Source organism: Neoarius graeffei, chromosome 14, assembly GCF_027579695.1.
Source record: "Neoarius graeffei isolate fNeoGra1 chromosome 14, fNeoGra1.pri, whole genome shotgun sequence".
Classification (NCBI taxonomy): domain Eukaryota; kingdom Metazoa; phylum Chordata; class Actinopteri; order Siluriformes; family Ariidae; genus Neoarius; species Neoarius graeffei.
The window spans coordinates 72648434-72667768 of NC_083582.1; the positions used below are offsets into that span (position 1 = coordinate 72648434).

General features: G+C 41.7%; 1 protein-coding gene across 1 annotated transcript in view; it reads left to right on the forward strand.

The window, feature by feature from the left end:
• Positions 1 to 19335, forward strand: part of ryr2a (ryanodine receptor 2a (cardiac)) — a 589347-nt gene that overhangs the window by 543604 nt on the left and 26408 nt on the right. Inside the window, exon 102 of the mRNA XM_060940301.1 lies at positions 18432 to 18566. Within this exon, the coding sequence (XP_060796284.1) occupies positions 18432 to 18566 (135 nt within the window). The remainder of the gene's footprint in view (positions 1 to 18431; positions 18567 to 19335) is intronic.

The following is a 19335-nucleotide window of genomic DNA, read 5'->3' on the forward strand; positions in this document are numbered from 1 at the left end:
ACCCTCGGAGCAGGGATATTACAGGTTGCACTGAAGGGGGGCTCTGGTGGTTCACTAGACTACTCCCCCCACTTTAAGAAGTGTTGTATTACTTCAAAATGGAGGTCTACCTGAGTTTTTTTTTTTTTTTTATATATTATTGGCTTGTTTTATTTTGCAATGTTTGGAGTTTGTTTTATAGTTCAAAAACAGTTCAAGTTTGGTCACCGATAACATGTCCTTCACCTACCTGTGTTAAATATGGGATTAAATGCAATGTCAGGAATATAAGGTAGTTACCCGTAATGTAAATGGCTTAAGCCTCGGTCACAACCGGCCGTACGTGCTCCTACGGCCGGTCTACGTGCAAGAAACGCACGGAGGGCGCGCGTGTGACGTGCTGATTTTCGAGCTGCAGACCGGCCGCAGAGGTTCTTTGTCATGTCAAACAAACTCTACGGGCGCTTATGTTTTTTTCAGGTTGCAAGACAAACTTACGGCCAACACGCGTCTTTCTCCACGAACAAAAAACGCAGCGATTTGGGAAACGCCAAAAATCGCACGGCCAAAAAATCGTACGTCCGGTTGTGACCTAGGCTTTACATCAGGGCTTTGAACCAGTTCAAGGAACGAAAACAAAAACCGGGAACTTTTTCTATTTCACATGGAACAGAAACGAAACCAGAAACTTTATTATTTTTTATGTTCCGGAACAGAAACACTTATTAAAAATAATGGTAACCGGTTAATACCAGTTTTTATTTCGTTCCTCAAAGTTTCCGTAGCCTACAAATAAAAAAGCCATTCTTCTCCTGCGCAAGTTTCTATGACCCGCTGGGGTTCACTTCCTGTGTGACGTTCGCTGACTGAATGGAGAGAGCGGGAGGGTGGACTACTATCACGTCTCCATTACTGAGTGTCTGAGCAAAGAAGAGCCTGAACGTTGCAACCTCCCTATTGGCTGTTTGTAAAAATGTATCAGTTGTTGCCCCTCCCACGGGAATCATCGCGGGCTCGAGAGACGAGACCTGACGAGTTAGTTCGTTGGTAGCAGAACAAAATGTCTGGACACAAATCGGGTTTTCAGAAAAGGAAAGAAAATAAACGGAGGGTCGAAAATACAAAAAAGGAGGCAGAAAATGCAAAACGAGTTTTAAGGTAGGACAAATGGTTACTTTTCTGAGGCAGCCCGCCGTGGCTGCCTGCAGGCTTATTTATTATAGCCCATTTAGTTAAAATAGTTGATATAAAATGTTTATAGTTATGTGATGGTTGTCCTGATTTAGACTGGTGGTTTTTTTTTTGGGGGGGGGGGGGGGGGTTGCGCGATGTTGCACCCGGGTCCAGATTAGGGCAGAACCGGCCCTGGCTACATTTCAGCTGTAGTTTGTTTTATGTATGTATGTACTTGCATAGATGTGTACTTGGTCTTCCAATATGGCGCCTAACAAAATCTCGCGGCGCGGTGACGTCATGCGGTAGCCCTCTATAGGGCCTGACTAGCCTTTGGTAACACACTAAACGAATTATCTTTCATTTTTGCCACTTTTTCTGTTTGTGTAGATGGGAAGACATACTGAGAATCCAAATCGCCAACATTTGAAATAATAATTGTTTTGAATTATTTCTTGTCTTATTTAATGAAGGTTGTAATAGAATTAGCCTACATTTGGCTTAAGCTGGATGAGACAGAGACATCATTTTATAGCCATTTGTTAAACAGCTGACAGGGAACGTAATTAACCGTTCCGGGAACGAAATTTTTTTGTTCTAACCGGTTCGGGAACGTCTATTTAATGGTGGAACCCAAAACCGGAAACGTCAAAATTCCGTTTCTGTTCGGAACGAACCAATAGGAAAAAAATTCTGGTTCAAAGCCCTGCTTTACATAACCCGATTAAGAGGGGCAAGGCTATTGCAAAGATGAAAAGGGATAAATCGCATATAATATTCTGGCAGGAGACCCATCTCAACCGAATTGAACATGAAAAGTAAAAAAAAAAAAGGTTTTAGAAATACATTTTACTCGTGTTATAAGACAGGGAGAAAAAGAGGGGGAGCAATACTGATTCCTAATAGAGTGAATTTCAAAGTGGTTTCTGATCTCTGTGACAAAGAGGGTCGGTATGTATTTGTTAAAGTGCATATCACGGGTAAATTCAGGAGCAAGATCAATGTAATTCTCCTATTTTATATTAAACTTTGGTCAAATATCTGTCACATTTTGCATTTTGTGCAATTTTTTTCCCCTTGCGCAATACCAGAAAAATTCAGTTGAAATCAAGCCATTTGAGGCGAATTGGTCCGCCTCTGAAAAAACTTGGCATTTGGATTTCCCGGCAAACATTGATTTTCGTGACGTCGCGTGTGGGACGCCTCCTTCTGAATCCTACGTCAGCGCTGGTTTGTTTATGAGAAAACGACCTGGTGGTTTTCTGCAAATTTCTTCAACGTTATCGCGTAATTATTAAAATGGTTAACAGATGTATCGTAAGAGGCTGTAGCAACACCAATCTTGATGGGATTAGTACTCATCGTTTCCCAAAAGACCGGACAGTGAGAGAGAAATGGGAGCGCTTGGTCTACACAGGCTGTGCACTGAAACCATGCAAAGCTCTCGCAGCCTGCTGGTGCTTCTGCAGGTAACGTCACGAATCTGGCTCCAGACTCCCTTGGGATTTTTCCAGACGCGTTTTGTTATTTTATTTTTTTCTGCTGTAGACAGATGGCCTTGTGCAAAATTACCCTTCTGGATGAGTGTGTAAAGGGACATGCTTTCATATTAAAAAAAAAAATGAAATTGGTCCAGAATATGCACTTTAATGGGTTCCTTGAACAGAAAGAAGTTACACTAGTTAATGTGTACCGTATATACCACCTGGCCAGGATAATTCCTGTACGAGACAAATATTTGATTTGATTGCTTCTGAAGCCACTGGGGTTTTAATATGTGGAGGTGACTGGAATATCCAGCTACAATGTAAGCTAGACTCCTCTAATGCATTAAAGAGACCTGCTGCCAATGCTAGAGTAATCAAGAATATGTTGACAGAGCTCGGGATGATTGATGTATGGAGGGAGCTCCACCCAACAGAAAGACAGTACACATTTTATTGAGCGAGTCACTGAGTGCACTCAAGAATCGACTATTTTTTTTTTTTACATATAACTCAGACACAGACTCAAGGAATGCAATATAGGGATTCGAGATGTCTCTAACCATTCGCTTGTTTATCTAACCTTGCACCTAGACAATAAAAACACGTTTTGGCGACTTAGGGCCCGTTTACACGAGGACGCTGTCGGGTAAAAACGACTAAATATTTTATCGGAAGTGCCTTTCGTCTACACGGGGACGGCGTTTCCAAGGCTGAAAAACGGAAAAAATTGAAAACGCCTTCCAGAGTGGATAAGTTAAAAACAGCCCCCGTTGCATATCCGTCTAAACTACCCAATACGCGAAACTCTGCTCGGATCTGCTCACGTCGGGTACGCGTTTATGTCATACATATGTCATGTACTGTACATGCCAGCCCGGGAAGTAAGAAAGTAAGTAAAAAAGTAAGAGCATGTCTGATTACATCGATCCAACGGACCTTCAAGCTGCTCTGGCAGCTTTAATAAACGTCCAGGAGTCCTTCGAACATCTATACCGAATCTGCACATATACCGTTAATGAACAGAGGCGGGTATAGTATGCTCTTACTTTTTTACTTACTTTCTTACTTACCATAGCCAGAGTAGTCAAAGTTTTCACGGCGCAGATGTGCAGATCAGACAAGACGGAAGACGTTGCGCATGCGTGCAGACATAGCGGAGGTCTTTCACAGCACCGCCTGGCATGCACATCTGTGACAGAGCGCAATGCGTCTGTCACTAAACAGCGGTTCCTCCCGCTGGTCATGTTTCAATGGTCAAGTGCAATGGACTAAACCACAGTTGCAAAGACATTCCAAATACAATCTGTGTTGTATGTTTGCTGTGGGTTTGGTAATGGGGGCTTTACAAGTATGTTTTGTTACGGGTACATTTGTTACAACTTTTAGATATGTAAACCTGAAATGTTTGGTACACGTGTTCATAGTAAAAGATGCGACACAGGTTTAAACAACGCAAGCATTTATTAGTTTTCACTATAAACAATAGCGTGTAAAGATTAATTAAGTGCGCACGTTTAACATCTGAATCCTTTTCTGCTAGAGTTTATCTAACATCAGCCAGAAATGTTTGTAGCCATTTACCTGCTGTAGTCTTCCGGGTGCGGGACCAAACCAGAATGCAGGTCTGAAAGCGCTTTTCAAGGTTTCTTCCGCGATGCGCGGGAAAGCAGCTCATTAGAGCGGAGAGAAATGGTCTAAAAATCTTACGTAAGTGTTTGTTGTAATATTTAAGGTCTGCACATTGTTGTAGGAGTGTAATGCATGCAGTGAAAATGTTTAGAACTGTTAAAATCTGTCTAGATGTGTTGATTGATTTTAATTGTGTTAAGACTGTGCCGTAGTCTTTTAAATATGCGCTGCACTGTTCATTCGGGGGTGGTGGCCTCGGTAGGGAGAGGACGCATGACTTGAGCTCTGTGTGAGTAATGCCAGAGTAGCCTAGCTTGCGTGGGCATTTTGTCCCAGAATTTTTTTTTTTGTTTGGTTTTGTCATCAGTTTTTTTTTTGTCCTGTTTGTGTTAACTGCCGGCTTAAGAATAAAAAGAAAACTATTTTTGTACAAGAATTTTCCTTGTTTTGCTCATCATTCTGACTGACTACTCCATCCACTCGGCACACTCTATTACAACATCCAATTGAATTCCACACATTTATGCGTCACCATATAGACGCAGATTTCCTCCTTGAAAACGGTCGTGTAGACGCGGAAAAAAGTGAGAACGAAAACGGACTTTTGCGTTTTTGTTTCAGACCGTCCCCGTGTAAAGTGGGCCTTAATACAAGTATCTTAAATGATAAGACATGTAAGAACTATGTACAGAAGGAATTTAAAGACTATATGGTTAACAACAATAACGGGGAAGTGTCGCCAAGTGTTTTGTGGGACGCTGTTAAATCAGTGATCAGAGGAAAGCTTGTTGTCTACACGTCACATAAGAACAAGGAAAGAGATAAAAAGCTGTCTGATCTACAAGAAAATTTGAAAGTGTTAGGGTGTATTCAGACCAGGATAGTTCGGTAGTTCACTTGCTTTGGTCCGAACCAAATGTTTTTTTATTTTTTCATTTTGGTGCGGTTCGCTTTCACACTGTACATTTTAGTAAGCGGACCAAAATCTGTCAACGAAGCCACGCGCCCTGAGGTCGTTCAGCTATTGGTCAGAGACGACACGCACACAAAGCGTTAAGTTCAAAAGTAGTCATGGAGGCTTTCCGTGCTGTTATTCTTTTTAATGTCATCAAAGCTATATGTTTTTTACTGTTTTTACTGTTTTCACAATTGTGCGATTACTATGCTGTTGTACAAGTCATTTATCAACGACGACTTCAAAGGGCAAGGCGGCTACGGAGGATAGCTAGCGCTGATGAGCGCACGTCATGTTGTGACAGTTCTGGCTCTTCGCGCAAGACGGAGGAGGTATGTGTCGGGATATTCGCCTTATCCATCGTAATAGATGAATTTCTTTTTTGCGTCACTAGTACCGCCACTTTTTGAAAGAATGTCCCTGATTTTAATGTAGGTCTGACGGAGTTTCTTCACTTTTAGCCGACATTGTTCTGGGGAGCGCGTGAACCCCTTCTCCTTCATTTTCTCACTGAATACAGCAAACACGTCGGCATTTTTGTGTGTTCTCTCCAAAAGCTCAGATATGTGGACATCTGCCCATATATCCACAAGGGGACGCGTTTCTTCCTCGGCCCACGTTTGCCCCCTACTCATTTTTTGTACTCTGTAGTCTAGCCTACCACTGGTCTGAATGACTGAACGACTGTTGTAAGGTTCCCTTGACAACCGAAACAGTGTTTGCGCTTTGCGGTGGAGTGTCAAGACTCTGTTTCCTATAATGCTCGACAAACGACGGAAGCTCCTGAGGTACAAAAAAAAGCAAAACTGTCAGATTAGGCCCGGTCTGCTTTCACACCTCCAAAAGATCCGCGCCAGGGTTCCTTTGATCTGGACCGAGTCCGACCTTGCAGCTCGGTCCGCTTGTTTGGTCCGGACCAGAGTTCGGTGGTTTGTATTCAGACCAACCCAAAAGGTCCGGACCAAGGGAAATTTGGTTCGTTTGGTCCGGACCAAACAACGTAGGTGTGAATACGCCCTTAGAGAGGGAACATGTTGAAGGGAAAGATCCCCACACTCTAAATAAAATCAACACTATCAAAAAGGAATTAAATGGACTCTATGAGACGGAATTAGAGAAAAAAGCCAAGTTTGTTAAGCAGAGATATTATGAGAATGGCCCTAGGGCCCTGAAACTCCTGTCATGGAGGCGAAGGAAGCAACATGTTTGAAATTAAAGACCCTAGAACTAAAAAAGTGTGCCGTAAATTAGAGGACATACAACACATTTTTGAGAACTATTACAGAAAATTATATAGAGAACCAAATACAACTAGCTCTCAGGAAATAAATACATTTCTAGAATCACTAGACTTACCCTCCATAGGTGAAGAACAGAATAAAGCCCTATCGGCAGATATCACAAAGGAGGAAATAGAAAAGGCAATTTCTAAGTTGAAGGCCAATAAAGCGCCAGGAACGGACGGCTCTCCGGCCGAATGGTACAGTATAAGGCTTTTAAAGAGCAAATAGTGCCCATACTCTTGGACTGCTTTAACTGCACACTTAAAGAAGGCGATGCACCAAGAAGATGGAGGGAAGCAATAATTTCAGTTATTCATAAGGAGGGGAAGGATAAAAAAAAAAGAGTGTAGTGCATATACCGTAAAATACCAAATAATAGCCCGGGCTATTATTTGTCTCAATCACGTAAGAGACCCGGCGCGTATAAGAGACTAGGCGGCTATTTGGAACAGGCGATTAATTCCTTCTTCACAAACACCTTCCCCAAAATCTACCTCAAAACGGGGAAAAATCATTCTCAGATAGGCCTACTTTTAACCAGTATAACTTACAGTTTGTTTAGAGTTAGATTACAGATAGCACGGTGCCGACTTCGGGGAATTTTGAAGACGCAGAATGCATCTTCGCATGGCACAGTCGGGGTGGATAAAGGATAAATCACACACCTTTTCCTGTTAATGACTAGTTAAGTGCATGCTTTACAAAATAATCAAGAAACCACACCATTGTCTGTGCGCAGCACTGTGATTTAATTACTCTGCAAAGTTATGGTCACTTGCTATCACCCTCACCCATGCAGCCTCCACCCTTTGCGCTTCGCGATGTCTGTCAATCTGAAATTGCACGCAGGGCGCGACGTTGAAGCAACATAATTAGGGTGCGAAGTGTCAAACCAAAGGGTTTTTTCTTATGCTGAAAAATAAGTGACCTGCAGTGGCTACATACTGTCATCTTGCATTCTCACGTTTCTCTCCAAGACGTCTCCCTATTTGGCGGATATGAGCCTATTCCCCGAGTGAGTTGGTACGGTGGCTCGACCCCGTAGAAAACTTAAAGTTCGGATGAAAGTTAGTTGAATAGGTTACTGACTTGTAGGCCTACATGTTGCCTGCCTGACGCGTGCTTCTGCCCAACTTGCACGACAGATTACTTGTTGAAAAGGCCCCTTGGATTAGATTGGCCGCGAGCAGACTGAAATGCATGTTAGAACGCTCTCACCTTTTTTGTAAAGCGTCTTCCAGATCCGAATGGGTAAGGGCAAGTGAAATGGTATAAGGTCTTTAATAAAACTCAGTGTGTGCTTTGACGCATGCATTCGGCAATTTAGGTCGTTTAACAGAAGCAGCAGTCCAACCTTGGAAACCCGCAGTCCTCAATGTCACCACACACGCTGGCTTTCGTTGGGTATACCCAAAGGGGTATTCCTCATTCGATGACGTAAGTGATATCCCACACACCCATGGCTAAGACATCTGTCAGAAGTTACGGAGTTGCATTCCTCAAGAAATATTACGGTAGACCAAGATTATAACATTGAAATGGCATGTTTATTATCACGTAACAAAATGTTGTAAACAGTATTATAGAAATAATTTCATTTTTCATTCATTCATTCATTCATTCATTCATTCATATTGTTTCGGTAGAAAACTATGCAATGCAAAATCGTTTAAACACCAGAAAACCAGAAAAGTGCTGGGCCTCAAGATTCTAGATAGAACGTTCGGACGCTTTTTTTTTTTAGACCCCGGCGAGTATTCGGAACCGACCTTTATTTGTCACAACACACGCGTACACCCGGCCGTTAAAGGGAACTCGGCGGTTAATTGGAACTCGGCTATTATTTGGTATTTTACGGTAGACCAATTTCTGTTCTGAATATTGATTATAAGTTGTACGCGTCAATACTGGCTAAAAGACTTGAACATTATAATACCAGAACTTGAGGATCCAGATCAAACAGGCTTTGTGCGTGATAGACAGACGCAAGACAATATTAGACGGGTGCTGCATGTACTTGATCATGTGACTAACAGAGCTGTAGCACTCAGTCTAGATGCCGAAAAGGCGTTTGACTCGGTTCGCTGGGAGTACCTATATCTGACGCTGAGAAGATTTGGATTTAAAGATGACTCGATTAGATGTTTTAAAACACTATACCTCTCTCCAGATGCCAGAATAAAAATTAACGGAGATCACTCACAGGAATAACAGTCAGAGGCTTGGAGCAAAAGGTTTGTCTATATGCGGATGACGTGTTACTGCTTATAACAGCACCAGAGGTTAGCATCCCTAGGTTGATGTCTACACTAAAAGACTTTGGAACCTATTCTGGATATAAATTAAATGTGCAAAAAACCCAAATTTTAAGCTATAACTACATTCTTCAGAAAGGCATGCTAAATAAATTTGATTTCAAATGGAACTCATCGGAAATTAAGTACCTGGGGATTCGAATACCCAAAGATCTATCCAAAATCTATGAAAGCAACTCTGGTCCCATAAGTAAAAACATCAAGTCAGATATTGACAGATGGTCTCAGCCGCCCTTAGACATGCACAATAGGATAGAAACAATAAAAATGAACCTACACTACTGTTCAAAAGTTTGGGGTCACCCAGACAATTTTGTGTTTTCCATGAAAAGTCACACTTTTATTTACCACCATAAGTTGTAAAATGAATAGAAAATATAGTCGAGACATTTTTCTGGCCATTTTGAGCATTTAATCGACCCCACAAATGTGATGCTCCAGAAACTCAATCTGCTCAAAGGAAGGTCAGTTTTATAGCTTCTCTAAAGAGCTCAACTGTTTTCAGCTGTGCTAACATGATTGTACAAGGGTTTTCTAATCATCCATTAGCCTTCTGAGGCAATGAGCAAACACATTGTACCATTAGAACACTGGAGTGATAGTTGCTGGAAATGGGCCTCTATACACCTATGGAGATATTGCACCAAAAACCAGACATTTGCAGCTAGAATAGTCATTTACCACATTAGCAATGTATAGAGTGGATTTCTGATTAGTTTAAAGTGATCTTCATTGAAAAGAACAGTGCTTTTCTTTCAAAAATAAGGACATTTCAAAGTGACCCCAAACTTTTGAACGGTAGTGTATACTGGGTAGTAAAATGCTGTATGAGCAGCATTCCAGTGGCCTGAATCAGTGGTCTAAAGTTTGCCGTCGAATTTGGTTTAAGGAATGTAAATCAACGCTGCTTGAAAGACAGTCTAAACTGCTGAGATGGGTTGCTTTTGACCCCGAATTCAAGCCCGCAAGGATCGACGGGAGGTTTAAACATTGGTATAGAAGGGGAATCACTTCCTCCTGCTCAATTTCATCAAAGGGAGAATTTGATAGTTTTCAGAAAATCTCAGATACATATGGGTTAGAAAAATTGGATTTCTTTAGGTATCTTCAGATCAGGACTTATTTTAATGATGAGATAACACCAACAGAGGAATGTGAGACCAACCTAATTGACATATTTATTGACGTACAAAAATAAGGACAATAAGAAACTTGTTTCAACACTTTACTCCCGTATTCGAGCTAATAAGAAACACTCAGCTGATAAGGTTAGATTAAAATGGGAGAAAGAATCTGGAACAGTCATCACAGAAGAAGAGTGGCTGAATATGTGCTCAGTACAGTCAACTAACACTAGTTCTGGTCCTTGGAGAGATTTTTGCTGGCGGAATCTGAGTAGATATTTCATAACTCCTAAGTTAAAATGTGTGCAGACAGGGGAGACGGACAGAGGTCTATGTTGGCGGAACTGTGGAGAACAGCTAGCAGACCATTTCCATCCATTTTGGAGCTGCCCAGCTATCCAGCCATACTGGCAAGAGGTTATTCGGGTAATACAAAATATTTTTGGTGATGAAATTTACTGCTCTTTCTCTACAATCTATTTGGGCAATATTGCACCCCATTTACTGACGCGAGAAACAAATTATCTTTTAAAAACATTATTAGCAGCCGGCAAGAAAGCTGTAACCCGAAAATAGTTGCAGGCCACACCTCCAACAGAGACAGACTGGATAGATATTGTGACTAATATTCAAAATATGGAAAGGAGGACCTTTTCGCTAAATCTACGGATGGATAAGTGTTGGCAATACTGGGAAAAATGGATTACCGTATATTTGTGACCACAAGAGATGTTCACTGAGCCATTACTGTAAGAACTGACTTGTATCCCCATCAGTAACGTATGTATGTATATGTGTAGGCGACCAACTGTTTGTTCTATGTTTTTATGTATGCTGTATGTTGTTTACGCTCTTTCTATAAAAATACTGTAAAGTACAAAAAAAAAAAAAAACAACAAATGTGTGATATTGGCCACTCCTTTGGTCAGATTTTGAGAGTCTTATTCCTTCCATTAAAGGAAGTGTTCAGACAACATGCTGATGTAACATGAATCATCAGGTTTTATATAAACTTGTGTAGTCGGTGTTAGCTTGAGAGAATGCGGTCATTAAAACAAAAAGGAGGACAAATCAAATACTCCATCCATTCATCCATAACCGCTTATCCTGTGCAGGGTCACAGGCAAGCTGGAGCCTATCCCAGCTGACTACGGGTGAAAAGCGGGGTACACCCTGGACAAGTCGCCAGGTCATCACAGGGCTGACACATAGACACAGACAACCATTCACACTCACATTCACACCTACGCTCAATTTAGAGTCACCAGTTAACCTAACCTGCATGTCTTTGGACTGGGGGGGAAACCGGAGCACCCGGAGGAAACCCACGTGGACACGGGGAGAACATGCAAACTCCGCACAGAAAGGCCCTCGCCGGCCCCGGGGCTCGAACCTGGACCTTCTTGCTGTGAGGCGACAGCGCTAACCACTACACCACCGTGCCGCCAAACCAAATGCTAAGAAATTCTAATATCATTTGCAATGAAAACCTTTGTGTTATGCTCAGACTTTTCTGAATGCTAAACTACACAAACGCTTTCTGATTTTACCCCTCCTGCTTGTAATTGAGGCAGCCACGATGTACAGGAAGTTTTCCCACCCTTTAATATTCTCACTCACAATTTTGGTTCATTCCTACGGTTTGTTGCGAAACAAAGTGATTCGCACAGTTTAATCATCGTTTAATGTTTAATCATTCATGAAACATCATAGCCTAGCAAGCCAGACTAAATGTGAATATTTAGTCTGGCCTCGATCCGTAGACATTTCCGACGGGGGTAGGAGGAACCAAACCGCTGTCTTTCAAACTGTCTCTGTGCGTATAGGCCAACGCTCTGACCAATCAGCGCAACAGTGACTGTGACGTAGTCAGAGTGACAGAAAGCAGTGGGGGAGGCCTTGAAATAAATAATTTTTCAAAATGCGTATTAATTAATAAACAGGTTCTAGATATTAAGAAGTTTGGAGATAATGACCACAAGTTTGGAGTCTGTACCACATACACATTTTTTTTTCCAAGTGTTTTTCAAGGGTTTGCTTAAACTGTTTTTGAGAGTTTTTATTTAGTGGTGTTTGGTGAAATAATTTCCCTTAAATTTAAAATAACGGGAAAATAAGAAACAATCAAAAAGTAATGTTTCAAAGCTGTTTATTAATTCTTCGTACTGCACAAACTAGCCCCATCCTTTTGGCTACGAGCGGAGCCAGCTGGTAGATCAGACTTTTGCCATAGCCGGTCGGCAAAACAGCGAAAACGTCCTTCTTGAAAAGGAATGAGCGGAGAGCCTCTTCCTGCTCATGTTTCAACGAAAACTCCAAGTCTAATTCTTCTAAAACTGATTCCAAAGCGGAGTCAAATGAGCGCTGTTCTCTAGCCGTAGCCATCTTTCCTGTTGTGCTTTCTCCAGCGTCGTGCATCTTTCTCGTCACTCCTGCAAAAGCCCGCCCAAAGAATCCAAACAAAAACCTTGCGTTGTGATTGGCGGGCACGATTTGATGCCCGGGGTGTTTTTGTTTATATGGTACGAGGCTAGACCCACTCGCTAGGCAAAAATATTTTTGGCCACTAGGCGGGTGGGTCTAGTTTACTAGGCTAGAAACATCATTTAATCTTTGTTGAGCAACATTTAGCTTTGACAGCTATGTAGAGACTTTCACATTTACACCATCTGGCAGGTGTATTATTGAGAGTGAATTAAAAGAAGTGCTTTAAAGGCTTTGTCCTATGGAAGCCGCGAGAGGCCCTTCATTTAATCTTTTTTTATTCACCTTGTTATCCCGAGATAATGACATAATTAATTCAGGATGTCGAGAAAACAACACAGCTAATTCGAGATCTCGAGAAAACAAAACAATTATTTCATGATCTCGAGAAAACAGCTGAGATTTCTAGCAGAGCTGCGCCCCCTGTGGGTCAGACAACAAAGACTTAGAAATTGGCAGACATGTAACAGAGCAGAAATGGCTTTTTACGATGCCTTGAGAGAGAGGGAGGCCAGTCTTCTGCGGAGGTGCCGCGGACTAATTTTGAAATTATCCCTTATTAAAAGACTTAATGCAATCTGTCCCTGTGTCAACCCCTGATCAAAATATTGCCTTATTAGGTGATCGATTATTCCAGACATTCTAATGACCAAAGTTGCGTCTATACAGAATGAGAAATAGCCCCAAAGTCAGCATATCACAAGTCTCTTGGCGCGCCTGAATGAACCATTTCTCAGCTGTTTACTTGAGATCAGGGCTTTGAACCAGAATTTTTTTCCTATTGGTTCGTTCCGAACAGAAACGGAATTTTAACGTTTCCGGTTTTGGGTTCCACCATTAAATAGACGTTCCCGAACCGGTTAGAACAAAAAAAATTTCGTTCCCGGAACGGTTAATTACGTTCCCTGTCAGCTGTTTAACAAATGGCTATAAAATTATGTCTCTGTCTCATCCAGCTTAAGCCAAATGTAGGCTAATTCTATTACAACCTTCATTAAATAAGACAAGAAATAATTCAAAACAATTATTATTTCAAATGTTGGCGATTTGGATTCTCAGTATGTCTTCCCATCTACACAAACAGAAAAAGTGCCAAAAATGAAAGATAATTCGTTTAGTGTGTTACCAAAGGCTAGTCAGGCCCTATAGAGGGCTACCGCATGACGTCACCGCGCCGCGAGATTTTGTTAGGCGCCATATTGGAAGACCAAGTACACATCTATACAAGTACATACATACATAAAACAAACTACACCTGAAATGTAGCCAGGGCCGGTTCTGCCCTAATCTGGACCCGGGTGCAACATCGCGCAACACCCCCCCCCCCCCCCCCCCCCCAAAAAAAAACCACCAGTCTAAATCAGGACAACCATCACATAACTATAACTATAAACATTTTATATCAACTATTTTAACTAAATGGGCTATAATAAATAAGCCTGCAGGCAGCCACGGCGGGCTGCCTCAGAAAAGTAACCATTTGTCCTACCTTAAAACTCGTTTTGCATTTTCTGCCTCCTTTTTTGTATTTTCGACCCTCCGTTTATTTTCTTTCCTTTTCTGAAAATCCGATTTGTGTCCAGACATTTTGTTCTGCTACCAACGAACTAACTCGTCAGGTCTCGTCTCTCGAGCCCGCGATGATTCCCGTGGGAAGGGCAACAATTGATACATTTTTACAAACAGCCAATAGGGAGGTTGCAACGTTCAGGCTCTTCTTTGCTCAGACACTCAGTAATGCACTTACTCACTTATTATCACATGGAGACGTGATAGCAGTCCACCTTCCCGCTCTCTCCATTCAGTCAGCGAACGTCACACAGGAAGTGAACCCCAGCGGGTCATAGAAACTTGTGCAGGAGAAGAATGACTTTTTTATTTGTAGGCTACAGAAACTTTGAGGAACGAAATAAAAACCGGTATTAACCGGTTACCATTATTTTTAATAAGCGTTTCTGTTCCGGAGCATAAAAAATAATAAAGTTTCTGGTTTCGTTTCTGTTCCATGTGAAATAGAAAAAGTTCCCGGTTTTCGTTTTCATTCCTTGAACCGGTTCAAAGCCCTGATTGAGATCATGAAATAATTGTTTTGTTTTCTCAAGATCTCGGAATAACGGTTTTGTTTTCTTGAGATCTCGAATTAGTTGTGTTGTTTTCTCAAGATCCTGAATTAATTATGTCGTTATCTTGGGATAACAAGGTGAATAAAAAAAAGGATTATATGAAGGGCCTCTCTCGGCTTCCGTATTTGTCAGAAGAATAAATAAATACATGAAACCTTCTCATGCAAGCACAAGCTAGCCAAGTTCTACGAATCCTAAAACTGAACCCCTGTTATAAAGGAGTTAGTATAGGTATAGAGTAGAGCGTAGACTTATTATCCAGTACCTGCTGAAGTGACTCAGCTGTTTGGAGAGCCAGGCGAAGTTCATGCCACTGCACAGCTGTTGGCACAGAGAACAATCTGTCTTGCTTGAGGGATGGGATGGGATGGGATGGTTGAGTTGAATCATATTTGCTTAAAAGAAGTGCAGGACATAATTTGAAAAGCTGGGAACTACTCTGTTTTGGGATGTGGGCAATCGGCAGCATTTTAAATCTTAAAAAACGTGAGCAGATACAGGATGCCGGTGGCAGGAACACGGCAATGAAGTGAAGCAGGAGATCTTGGTAAGATTGCAGATTCTTTAGCGGTGTGATGATATCTTACTGGAGCGATGAACACCATTCTTCCAGAAGTTATTCTCTCAGTTGGTCTCACTCTACAATATCTTAAATCTAGTGGCCGTGAAAGCCATAGTATACACAGCACTGTGCAAAAGTCTTAGGCACACTAATTTATTTTTTTCATACAAACTTTATAGATTTCTGTTTTATGACTTCTACGTTAGGCGGCACGGTGGTGTAGTGGTTAGCGCTGTCGCCTCACAGCAAGAAGGTCCGGGTTCGAGCCACGTGGCCGGCGAGGGCCTTTCTGTGCGGAGTTTGCATGTTCTCCCCGTGTCCGCGTGGGTTTCCTCCGGGTGCTCCGGTTTCCCCCACAGTCCAAAGACATGCAGGTTAGGTTAACTGGTGACTCTAAATTGAGCGTAGGTGTGAATGTGAGTGTGAATGGTTGTCTGTGTCTATGTGTCAGCCCTGTGATGACCTGGCGACTTGTCCAGGGTGTACCCCGCCTTTCGCCCGTAGTCAGCTGGGATAGGCTCCAGCTCGCCTGCGACCCTGTAGAACAGGATAAAGCGGCTACAGATGATGAGATGAGATGAGACTTCTACATTATCAAGTTCCAAATGTTCGTTTTCCAGCACAAAATTAAGTGTTACGGGGGGGAAAATCATTGTCTCTGAGCAGTATATTCCATAAGAGAGCACTTTTCAATTAAAAAAGAAAACATAATGAAGGCTGCTGGGTTTTGATGCAAAATGAAGACGCGAGTGAGACAGCCAAAGTGTCCAGAAGAACTGTGGCTGGTTCTGTAAGATGCTCAGTAAAACCTACATCTTGGGACATTTCCGCATAAAACTGCACTCACTGGACCTCACACTCCTGTTGTTGTTGTTTTTTTTTTGTTTTCTTAAAGCAAAGGGTCATCTCACACCCAATTTTATTTATTAGGGCTTACTGCTGTTTATAGTAAGCTTTTTTTTAATGTTGAAACATTTAATTTCATTATTCTTTCAGCCATTTTTGGTCGACTGCATTTCTTTACATGTGACTTTTTCACAGTACTGTACAGTACATCACACGTGAACAGAGCGAACGAGTGAAATATTTTTCAACACGAGAAGATAAACGTCATATCTTCATGCCACCATGTAATGTTCTTTATATGATCTGGACACAGTCACAGAAAAATAAAATATGCAAATTAATCAAAATAATTTTCATTTTGAACCAGTTTAGGCTTTTTAACAACACGTCTAGTCAGCGGGAAAATACTGGGAGTGACGTCATCGGAGTGAAATATCGGGAAATATGTCACTCAGATCCACGATGTATTTCGTATGAAAATTGCAAGTTTTTCAACACGAGAAAATAAACTTCATATCTTCAAGCCGACATGTGATTTTCTTTTTATTCTATTGGCACATTCACAAACGACAACTATTCAATTTATCAAAACAATTCATCGATTTCCTCATGAGTGACATATAGAGTCACAGTTTATGTCACTGTTTTGGTTCTCCATGTCCTGGATGAAGTGTGTGTGGAAAAAATGAGTGGTGTATTTCCCAGCGAAACACTTGTGTCGATGTAATATACAACCCCGATTCCAAAAAAGTTGGGACAAAGTACAAATTGTAAATAAAAATGGAATGCAATGATGTGGAAGTTTCAAAATTCCATATTTTATTCAGAATAGAACATAGATGACATATCAAATGTTTAAACTGAGAAAATGTATCATTTAAAGAGAAAAATTAGGTGATTTTAAATTTCATGACAACACCACATCTCAAAAAAGTTGGGACAAGGCCATGTTTCCCACTGTGAGACATCCCCTTTTCTCTTTACAACAGTCTGTAAACGTCTGGGGACTGAGGAGACAAGTTGCTCAAGTTTAGGGATAGGAATGTTAACCCATTCTTGTCTAATGTAGGATTCTAGTTGCTCAACTGTCTTAGGTCTTTTTTGTCGTATCTTCTGTTTTATGATGCGCCAAATGTTTTCTATGGGTGAAAGATCTGGACTGCAGGCTGGCCAGTTCAGTACCCGGACCCTTCTTCTACGCAGCCATGATGCTGTAATTGATGCAGTATGTGGTTTGGCATTGTCATGTTGGAAAATGCAAGGTCTTCCCTGAAAGAGACGTCGTCTGGATGGGAGCATATGTTGCTCTAGAACCTGGATATACCTTTCAGCATTGATGGTGTCTTTCCAGATGTGTAAGCTGCCCATGCCACACGCACTAATGCAACCCCGTACCATCAGAGATGCAGGCTTCTGAACTGAGCGCCGATAACAACTTGGGTCGTCCTTCTCCTCTTTAGTCCGAATGACACGGCGTCCCTGATTTCCATAAAGAACTTCAAATTTTGATTCGTCTGACCACAGAACAGTTTTCCACTTTGCCACAGTCCATTTTAAATGAGCCTTGGCCCAGAGAAGACGTCTGCGCTTCTGGATCATGTTTAGATACGGCTTCTTCTTTGAACTATTGAGTTTTAGCTGGCAACGGCGGATGGCACGGTGAATTGTGTTCACAGATAATGTTCTCTGGAAATATTCCTGAGCCCATTTTGTGATTTCCAATACAGAAGCATGCCTGTATGTGATGCAGTGCCGTCTAAGGGCCCGAAGATCACGGGCACCCAGTATGGTTTTCCGGCCTTGACCCTTACGCACAGAGATTCTTCCAGATTCTCTGAATCTTTTGATGATATTATGCACTGTAGATGATATGTTCAAACTCTTTGCAATTTTACACTGTCGAACACCTTTCTGATATTGCTCCACTATTTGTCGGCGCAGAATTAGGGGGATTGGTGATCCTCTTCCCATCTTTACTTCTGAGAGCCGCTGCCACTCCAAGATGCTCTTTTTATACCCAGTCATGTTAATGACCTATTGCCAATTGACCTAATGAGTTGCAATTTGGTCCTCCAGCTGTTCCTTTTTTGTACCTTTAACTTTTCCAGCCTCTTATTGCCCCTGTCCCAACTTTTTTGAGATGTGTTGCTGTCATGAAATTTCAGATGAGCCAATATTTGGCATGAAATTTCAAAATATCTCACTTTCGACATTTGATATGTTGTCTACTGTATGTTCTATTGTGAATACAATATCAGTTTTTGAGATTTGTAAATTATTGCATTCCGTTTTTATTTACAATTTGTACTTTGTCCCAACTTTTTTGGAATCGGGGTTGTATACAGACGCTAGCTAGATATAGGACTTGTTACCTTTTTCAGAGTCCATCTGTAGTACAAATTCTGTAATTTAGTATGTAACATATTTTACTGTGTGTGTGTGTGTGTGTGTGTGTGTGTGTGTGTGTGTAGCTTGTGTTGACAGTGGGCTTGCTAGCAGTAGTAGTCTACCTCTACACTGTGGTGGCCTTCAACTTCTTCCGCAAGTTCTACAACAAGAGCGAGGATGGAGAATCTCCGGACATGAAGTGTGACGACATGTTAACGGTAAGCTGAGATGCTAACAAGCTAAAGAAAAGGTAGCATCCTGCCCTTAAGCTAGCACGTTAACCAGCTCAACACTTTTTTTTTTTTTTTAATACTACGGTACACTTGAGGAGAACATCAGGTAAACTTGCCATATAAAAGCACAACAGGTAATGTGACAAAATGTTTTTCATCTAGAGCGAAAACCACGGTACACACACACCAGCTCATCATAAGCAGGCCAGGGTCCCAAGTCTGATTGACCGACTGATTAGCTTTTGAGGAGCGTGCATGTTTTGTTTTGTCTGTTAATTGTCATGGCGCCACTCGGTGTGGGTGTTAATTGCCTTAGATGCCGTGCAACTGCTCAGTGCACTAATTAAGGCTGCGAAGAGTACGACCCAGCCTGAACACTCCCTCCGTAATTAAGGAAATGTCCTGAGCACTGAACCTGAACAGCAGCTTAATTAAGCTCACATTGTTATAGACTGTCTGAACCAGAGCAACAGAGCTCCGTAATTAACACAGGAGGAGTGAAGGTGGGGGTTCAAGCCCTGTACCGCCTCCCTCACATTCACCATCAAACACCTTGTTAGTCTAAAACCCCAAACACAGGTGCTTTGGAAAGTCTTCTAATAGTTATACTAGACGCAATTTAACACACACACACACACACACACACACACACACACACACACACACACACACACACACACAGAGTTCAGAAAGAACATGAAATTCTCTCAGGCTGTGCAATAGAGACTCTTTGTTAGCAGCATTTATGACATTA